The 9,653-nt window shown below is 28.9% G+C and overlaps 1 protein-coding gene across 1 annotated transcript; it reads right to left on the reverse strand.

Annotated features, from left to right (window-relative positions):
• Nucleotides 1-19: 19 nt before the first annotated feature.
• MONOS_17416 (uncharacterized protein) lies at nt 20-1,817 on the reverse strand. Its single transcript, XM_067870334.1, has 3 exons — nt 1,741-1,817; nt 1,189-1,685; nt 20-1,130 (listed from the first exon to the last, which is right to left on the reverse strand). The coding sequence occupies exons 1-3, from the start codon at nt 1,802-1,804 to the stop codon at nt 369-371; spliced, it is 1,323 nt and encodes a 440-aa protein (XP_067729498.1). The 5' UTR covers nt 1,805-1,817; the 3' UTR covers nt 20-368.
• Between the last annotated feature and the right edge of the window lie 7,836 nt (nt 1,818-9,653).

A 9,653-nucleotide genomic window follows, 5' to 3' on the forward strand; every position in this document is an offset into this window, starting at 1 on the left:
AAGAAAGAAGAAAAGAAGAGAAAAGAGAAAAACGTGTTCTATTTCAGAAACTTGAGAAATCATTTTGATGTGATTCTCAAAACTGACTACAAACAAAAAAGCGCTTTTTGAAAATGCAAAACCAGATAAAAAAAAAATCATTCAGCCGTCGTCCTCAAAGATTCAGCGATGTGGATGGTCGACGGGCGATAAATGAAAAATTCAACCAGAAAAAACAAATCAAAATAAAGGTAAATAAAGTTTCCTCTTCCCTTTATAAGAAGAGTGCATCAACAAGCCATCTGGAAAATACAATCTGCTTCATTCTCAAATATCTCAAAAATAATAAAGCATTTCAAATCAAATCAAATAAATATGTATTTTTGAGCTTACAAATATATAAAATATTTTGATGCATTTTGACCTATCATGGGCATAATACACATGAACGCATATTTCTTCATTCCATGATAGCTTGTGATGGCATCTTCGTATCCTTCTTCTTCCAGCCAATCATACAATTTCCTTTTTATCATCTCTCTTTTCACTTCGAGTCTGATATCATACCTCATTCTTTTCAAACTACTGAAAAGTTCGCAAACAACTTCTAAACAATTTTCTATAGCATCACGTTTTAATGTCCATTGAAATAGTTCTTCCATAATGTAATCAAAAGCACCTCCATTCAGAAGGCCATCAATTCTTAAATAAAAAGTATGTGCAATTTGAGTTAAAGGAACAAAACTAATGTTAAATAGTCTCGGTTCATTTTCTCCTGCGACTTTGCAAATCCCGATAAGGCTGTGAACAAGTTCTTGGTCCTCTTTCCAAAAATCACAAAGTGATAAATAGTCTCTCGCTTCCTCAATCCATTTAAAGATTAAACGAACTTTGAACGCTTCTTCTCTACTTCTTTCTTCTTCTTTCTTCTTCCAATCCACTTCTTTTGTCAGCACTTCCAATTCTCTAGCTATTTCGCTTGCAATATTAAGCTCATTTGCTACTGCTTCTTTAAATTTTCGATCTAGATTTAATCTTTCTAATAAGAAATTCCAAGCAGAATGGTAGGCTACATGCGTCAGATTTCTATGCTCCCCATGATATTGTATAATTTCTATCATCTCATTCAGGAATAACCCTTTTTCTACTGTCTATCATTAATAAATCCAAAAATCAATGAACATAAAATAATAACAAAATCATTTATACAGCGTATTTTCCTATGTTACTCAAAGCAAATAATGCTATTTCTACTTCCATTTGAGTCATCTCGTTTTTTTCTTTCTTCAGCGCAACTTTCAAAACGTAACGCACGCAAATCGGTACCAATTCCGATGAACTGAAATAATCATCCAGTATTAGATAGCATATGCAAAGATCAACAAGAAGCTTTTCATCCTTTTCAAATTTCTTCTTATCTTCTTCAATTATCATCTTCTCAAATTTTTGCTTCAAGTAAGAATTGCATATTCTCGTCTTGAACATGGATTTCTTCGTTTCGTAACATTCAATATGCTTCAGCAACATAATCACAGTTTCCGTTGTCATTTTCTTCTCTTCAAACATTTTGTTGATTTTGCCTAAATTTTTATTCCAAAGCATTTGAATCAATTCATCTTCATTCATTTCTTCCATTATTTCATTTATTTCTTTAATTTTCTGTTTCTTTTCACTCTCATCGCAATCTTCTGGTTCAGAAAACAATTCTGAAAAGATATGAATAAACATATATTTTCTGAAAAGAAAAAAATTAAAGCAAACTTGAAAACTTTTCAATATATGTTATTATATGAGTTTTATCATTTATTGCACTCATTTTATTCATTATATATTCTACACTCATGAAAACACAACGATTCATCAAGCAAACAAGATTATTGACAAATACAAACATCTTTATATATCAAGCAAGAGTATTGAGAGAAAAATAACAAATTAATATGCTTTGTTTGATAAATATATGCAGTCCAAGAAAAAATAAAGATAAAACCGCTCTATAGGTTTTGCCTAAAAGATCAAGCAAATCTTTTTTTCTCGTAGTGATCAATACCATTTTATGAAATTTATTGTGATAAAAAATCCACAATTAAGGATGATGTTTTCGTTTTTGGAATTTTATTCCATACAATGTATTCAAATATTTTTCTCAATTTTAGCCCGGGTAATTGACTGTCCTGGATTGAAAAAAAGGATATTCGATTAATTTGATGGGAAACAATCATGGAAGAAAATTAGGATATGGAGGAAAATACGGACTTTAGAGCTTTTTATGCACAAAGCATGAAAAAATTGTTTCTCTTATCACATTATTAAACTTTATCAGATTTCAAAATAAATTTGATTGTCATAACTGTCAACAAACATTATTGATTTAACAACAAAATTGTTTGTAACCTCACATGTATGTTAAAAAAATAAACCCATTTTTTTCAAATTTTTAGATCACAAAAAGCTATCTTTGATGCTTAATTTAACAATGAAAATGCCTGAAGTCAAATATTTTGTCCCATATGGGTGATTATTTTTGAAATCATATCTTTTTTCGGGGTGTTGATTTTTCAAAGATTGTTTTTTATTGGGAAGAGATTTTGAATTCAAATATAAAAACTATTATAACTGTTTCAAAAATAAATGTTTTTGCTGAAATAAAGATGAAGATGTCTCAAACATACCATTTGACTTTTTTTGTGTTCATTTATTAATATTCAAGAAATATTTTTTAACCGAATTTTTTGTATGAAATAATATGATTTCAAAAATAATCACCCATATATTTTAAGTTTTTATTTCAAATAAAGTCTTTTCAACAGACCTTTATTTTTTTCACTTTTTGAAAAGTCAACCATTAAAATAATCAGCTTGTTTTTTGTTTTGTGATTGACAAGAAACTTTAAAATTCTAATATTGTTTTTCAATTTTCATTCTATTATTTTAATATTTTTATTTATATACTCGATTTTTGCAAAATTTGAACTCATCCATATATAACAAAATTCTTGCATTCATGAAAAGAAACATGGTTTTTTCCAAACTTTTTGTGAAAGATTTTTGTCACAATTCTCACATTTTCATGGTTAAAAAATGCTCATATTTAATACAGTTGAGGGAAAAAATTGAAAGTATTTTCAGGAATAAAATTAATTAATAAAAATATTTCTTTCCAGAGATATGTGACAAAATATTTGACTTCGTGCATTTTCATTGAAAAATCATGCACTTTTCATAGATTTTTTGAAATCAAAATATATGAATAAAATGTGTATATTTATTGAAATACATGTGAAGTCACATAATAATTTGTAATAACATCAATGATGTTTGTTTTCAGTAATGAAAATCTAATTTATTTTGTAATCTGATCGAGTTCAAAAATGTTATAAGGGAAACAATTTTTTCATGATTGGAGCATAAAAAGCTTGAATGTCCATATTTTCCCCCATATGGCATTTCAGCTATAGAACCATCTCGGTTAAGATCAATCAATATTATCTATTAATGTATATCTGATTGTAGTTATCATCTTGTATAATAAGTTGAATATGCAACGATAATAAGATAGAGATCGAGGGTTATTGCTGACACTCTTAGGGGTTTATCATGATTCTATTTTCAGTGATGTTCTATAAAGAAGGAGTTATTGATTGGTGTAATCGAGATATATCTATAGCTGATATACCATACCTCCAAGGAGAAGAATTAGCTAAAAGATTAGCTGAAAGTGTCGAAGATGGTGATGTTACCGTTGATGTTACCGTTGATGGAAATCGCAAATAAAAATAATTGATTTTGTTTTTTGTTTTATAGTAAATGGGTCGGAAGAAGATTTACGCGACTGTGGAAGAAGCGAAAGCGGCTCAACAAAAACAAATTAAACAGTTTCAGGAAAAACGTAAGGAAGAAACTAAGTACAGTCTAAACCGGATATAATCACGTCGAATATAATCACATTCGCCTATAGTCACATTTATCGATGCACCGACATTTTTTGCTTATTTTTCATTCATTTTTCATCGCATATAATCACAGTGATGAAAACATAAAATCTCATTTTTTATTATTATGTGTGGATTTTTCATTGAAAAATCGATTTTTTGATCAGAAATCTCAATTTTTCGCTTTTTCAAAAATGTTCACAAATTTGTCAAAATCATGTGTAATAATGAAAAAAATTAATTTCGCAAGTGAAAAAAGTGTATTTGTATAGAATTTCCAAAAATAAAGAAATCGACCCAAAATTAATTATTTCAAAAATTATTTTTTTATTTTTTTCTGTGTTTAACTGCATCGTATATTATCACAATCATATACAGTCACAAAAACTTGTGCAAAAACCGATGTGATTATATCCGGTTTAGACAGTATGTGGACAAACTGGCAAAGTTAGCATAGAAGTCTAAATACATTAAATATGAAAATTTATTAATATCGGTAATTTTTTAATATAAACCTCAACTTCATCTTCCCGGTGAATTAATGTTTCAATAATGAATCTGTTTCAAAAAAAATATGTTTTTTTTATCTGTGAAAAATTGGCAACTATGAGCAAAAGCATAACCAAAATAATCAGAAACAACAACAAAACGGTTCAACTCCTTATTTGCATGGATGAAAAAACATTGAACGAAAGAATTGATTCAACGTTGTTGATTCATTCAATTTTCAAAAGTATGATGGAGGCAGTGGCTCTGTTGTTACCATTAGAGCAGAATTGGTAAACAAAGTGTCAAATTTTACTGTTTTCGACATTGACATTAACAAATCGTTTGACGATGAGTCCAAACAATCTGCAAGATCAAGAATATTATATAAACAAGACGAAGACGATGTTGTTGTTTAAACAGCTTCAGGGGGATTACACATTTATGCTAATACCGATGACTTTTTCACCAACTCCAACAGAATGATGATTGAATGTTACACTTGAGACGAATTTGATGTTGATATCATGACATCTTTGGATGAGAACAAACTATCATTAATAGTATAACCAAACAGGAAAGTACGTAAGGATCATCGATCAAAGACAAATGTTTATCAGCTTGTTAGAGGTTCGTTTGGCTCGCAATTACACGAAATGTTAAAGAAATGTTGAACGATCTCTCATTGAAACTGTACATCAAAACATCTGATCAAATCGATAATATTGAAAAATTGGACAACGACAATGACAAAATCAGTGATGAATTAGCTTATGTTTTTGTCAACGTGTTGGAGTGTTTTGTCATACATAACGATGCGTGAAATATGCCAATCAACAGAGAAGTCACGTTTTTCACACTGTTTCAAGCTATTAATTCATTACCGAATGAACATATCGAATTAGCTTACGACAGAGGACAAAACAGTGACAATTTGACAACTTACGCACGAGATAACCATTATACTGCAAAACAACGATATAGATGTTTGAGATCATCTCCATTTGTATTCGTTAAGATGTTCAAAATATGGAATTATGACTGTTAGACAAACGAGATATTGCCGTTACTGAGAAACGACAGCAATATTGTTAAACCATTAGATATGTCTGATTCGTTTTCCATGACAGACATTCGACGAAAAGTGGAGACAAAACAATACAAAACAGCTGATAATATAATTGGTGATTTGTCGAGAGTTATTCGATTTACTGAAACAGGAGCGATGAATAAACAAAAAGATTTCAATATAATCGATAAACGTTGGGGGATAACGTTTGTCACAAACACTGATATGACAATTAATTTTAAGATGATTAATCTGTTGAAAACTGAACATAAAACAGCAACAGCATATGACATTCTACTGTCTTGTTTGTTGAAACTAACATTGCAATGTGTAATGTTTAATGCAATAGATGCAGCTGATGTATTCTCAATATTTCAAGGTTTCAAGTACAATTTACGAGAACATGTTGATATGGAAACAATCTCAATGTTTCTGGACTTTGTTTGTGAGGAAATTGCTGACTCCAACGACGATGGATATGAATATGTTATTAACTGGATTGCCAACATTGTTCAACACCTGGAATAAAAAATGAAACAGCATTAATATTGAAAGGCATTCAAGGTATTGGGGAAAACAGATTCACAGATGTTATATCATAACTATTCGCTGGTTATTTTAGCAGAAATGTCACAGAAATAGGAGAATTGACTGGAAACTTTAACTCTGTTGTTGAAAGCAAAATGTAGATTGTTTTGAATGAACTGAAAAATTGTGGAGACGACAGATTGGTAAATGACAATGCATTGAAGTCTGCAATAACACAAAACATTATTTGAATAAACGAGAAGAATCAACCTCGTAGAACCACCGAGAATGTGGCTAATTTTATATTTGTGACTAACCACTCATTCCCAGTAAAGATTGCAACAGACGATTGCAGATATGTTGTTCTTGCATGTAGTGGAAAATACAAGAACAATTTCGAATATTTCGAACAACTATGTTCTTCATTTACGACAGAGTTTAATGACAATTTGCTTCCATATTTGATGAACAAAGATCTTTCATGATTTAACTTCAGGTCAATACCAATGACAGAAGCAAAAATTGATATTATAGAAGCGAGTTAAAGTCCCTTGGAAATGTGGATTTGAAATCATTACGACGAGCTATGTGTCGGAATGAATTGAACAGAAGCTCTCCTCTGCAAACATGTTGAAATAAAAGACATGAACTTCCAACTGCAACTGAAAGATAAATGAGAGCATAAACAGAAATCAATAAATGGAATACGTTCAAGGCATTAAAAATTGAAAGATGAATGCAAACTATTGTTCAAACAAACGGTATTCGATGAAGAGGATAATTAATAATAACAGAAATGTTACTGTCTTGTTTTTGCCAAGTAAATGCATTCTTCCCAATTTTCTCACTTTGCCCTTTTGCCCACATATTTTGGAGAATGAAATTGACTTGGTGCACTCGGTGCACCCAGTTCAGGCAAAATGCACGTGAATTAAATTCAAAATTTCCACGCCACAGCATCACTCACATAAACTGTCCAGCTTAACCTGTCCACCCTGTACAGGCAAATAACCATTAACTTTTTCCATCATCTCATCTAACAGCTTATCACATTCGATAAGCTTTCTCCTCAATAACTTAATCAACATCAATTTCTCAGTAACATGTTCGTTGTTACACTGTCTAAACCGGATATAATCACATCGGTTTTTGCACAAGTTTTTGTGACTGTATATGATTGTGATAATATACGATGCAGTTAAACACAGAAAAAAATAAAAAAATAATTTTTGAAATAATTAATTTTGGGTCGATTTCTTTATTTTTGGAAATTCTATACAAATACACTTTTTTCACTTGCGAAATTAATTTTTTTCATTATTACACATGATTTTGACAAATTTGTGAACATTTTTGAAAAAGCGAAAAATTGAGATTTCTGATCAAAAAATCGATTTTTCAATGAAAAATCCACACATAATAATAAAAAATGAGATTTTATGTTTTCATCACTGTGATTATATGCGATGAAAAATGAATGAAAAATAAGCAAAAAATGTCGGTGCATCGATAAATGTGACTATAGGCGAATGTGATTATATTCGACGTGATTATATCCGGTTTAGACTGTACTTAGTTTCTTCCTTACGTTTTTCCTGAAACTGTTTAATTTGTTTTTGTTGAGCCGCTTTCGCTTCTTCCACAGTCGCGTAAATCTTCTTCCGACCCATTTACTATAAAACAAAAAACAAAATCAATTATTTTTATTTGCGATTTCCATCAACGGTAACATCAACGGTAACATCACCATCTTCGACACTTTCAGCTAATCTTTTAGCTAATTCTTCTCCTTGGAGGTATGGTATATCAGCTATAGATATATCTCGATTACACCAATCAATAACTCCTTCTTTATAGAACATCACTGAAAATAGAATCATGATAAACCCCTAAGAGTGTCAGCAATAACCCTCGATCTCTATCTTATTATCGTTGCATATTCAACTTATTATACAAGATGATAACTACAATCAGATATACATTAATAGATAATATTGATTGATCTTAACCGAGATGGTTCTATAGCTGAAATGCAATATCTCTCGTTTCATACACACTGTTAAGTTTTTATTTCTTTTATGGATTGTCGATAGATGTTAGTCAAGATCATTTTGTCAAAAAGATCCATCTATCAAATGGATTTTTCTATTTTTTGTATTTTATTCTTTGAGAAAATATTTTTAATAATGATTTAATAATGAATTACATTTTTTAATTGAAGTATTGAAAGAATTCAAAAGATTTAGAATTTTTAATATGAACAACATAAATTTATCATTTGTCAAAAACCATATTTTGCATTGAATACATATGCATTCAGATGTTTTTGTTATTTTCCTTATAATCAAATAAAAGTTTTTTTAAAGAATTCCATATTAATCACACATTTCGAGTTTAGCAAACAGTCATAAATTTTTTGGAAATAAAAGTGGAACAGCAAAAAAGGAATGACTGGGGAAATTTAAATTATTATTGAATTCAATGAATAAGGAAAGAAGTTTGATAGGATTATTTCTGCTGATGATATACCAAAAATAATTCATTTTCGAAATGAAAATTTTGTTGATAAGTGGAATTATAAAATATTGTTTTACTGTCAAAATACTCTTGGTTTTAATCAATTGAGCACATTTTGTTCATGAATATTTAAAAAATGATGTATTTCCTTTATTAAAATTTCATTCATTTTGATTGAAAATTTTATAATTCGAAGTTTATTTGAAAAGAAAATGAATTCATTTTCATTTTTAAAAAATTCAAGTTTTTCAAAATTTCATCTAAGAAACAAAAAAATTATCAACAAAAAATTTTTATCTTTTGTTATTCGATAAATTGTAATTGATTATTTGCAGTTTTTTATTGGGAATAATATAGAATGAATTTTCTTTAATATTTTTATCTTTTGAGTGATGTTTTTCGAAAATGAAAAAAAAATATTTAAAAAATTGATTTATTGATTGATTCATTTTTTTAAAAACAGTTTTTTTTAAGTAATAATATTTGATTGGTTAAAAAATAACTTGAACTTTTCTGAAATCCATTTTCGTGAAAAATTAAAAATTTCAGTTTTAAATGAATTTCGAAATTGAAATAATCATTTTCGAAATTGAATTATTTTTTTTCGAATTAGAATTATTTTTGGTGTAATAACATAATTGGAAATTATCATTGTGCGTGTCTGTGGAAAAATGTTCCCTTCAAACGAAAAATAGTGTGCGGACAAGAAATTTAGGAGAAATGCTAAATTCAAACGTTATTCAGGAATTATGAAAAGAAAAAGAAAAAATTTTTTTGGTTTTGAAATAGAAAGCAGAATTAACATTAAAAAAAAAAAAAAAAAAAAAAAAAAAAAAAAAAAAAAAAAAACTGTACAGAGCATATTTAACTACTTTTGAGGTTATTTTCTTTCATATATGAAAATACAACAATTTGTACCAAACTTTTCCCACAACCTTATCATGAGAAATCTTTCATTCCCACATCAAAAACACAAAGGAAATTTTTCATAATTTTCAAACTTTATTAAATGTGCAGAATGAAACAAAATTCATAAAGTGAAAAATATCGCCCCATTTTGAAATTGTGCCTCCTCTCAAAAAACCCAAACAAAGTTAATAATGTTTATAAATAACATTTGGGGCAAAATTTTTGTAATTATG

This window comes from Monocercomonoides exilis (assembly GCF_001643675.1).
Source record: "Monocercomonoides exilis strain PA203 chromosome Unknown scaffold16-1735695, whole genome shotgun sequence".
NCBI lineage: Eukaryota > Preaxostyla > Oxymonadida > Polymastigidae > Monocercomonoides > Monocercomonoides exilis.

Excerpts from the sequence above, each read along its gene's own strand:
- MONOS_17416 (XM_067870334.1), bottom strand. The coding sequence starts at position 1,804 with ATGAATAAAATGAGTGCAATAAATGATAAAACTCATATAATAACATAT. Across the intron at positions 1,686-1,740 it reads ATATATTGAAAAGTTTTCAA|AATTGTTTTCTGAACCAGAA; the intron begins GTTTGCTTTAAT and ends ATATCTTTTCAG. Across the intron at positions 1,131-1,188 it reads GTAACATAGGAAAATACGCT|ACAGTAGAAAAAGGGTTATT; the intron begins GTATAAATGATT and ends TATTAATGATAG.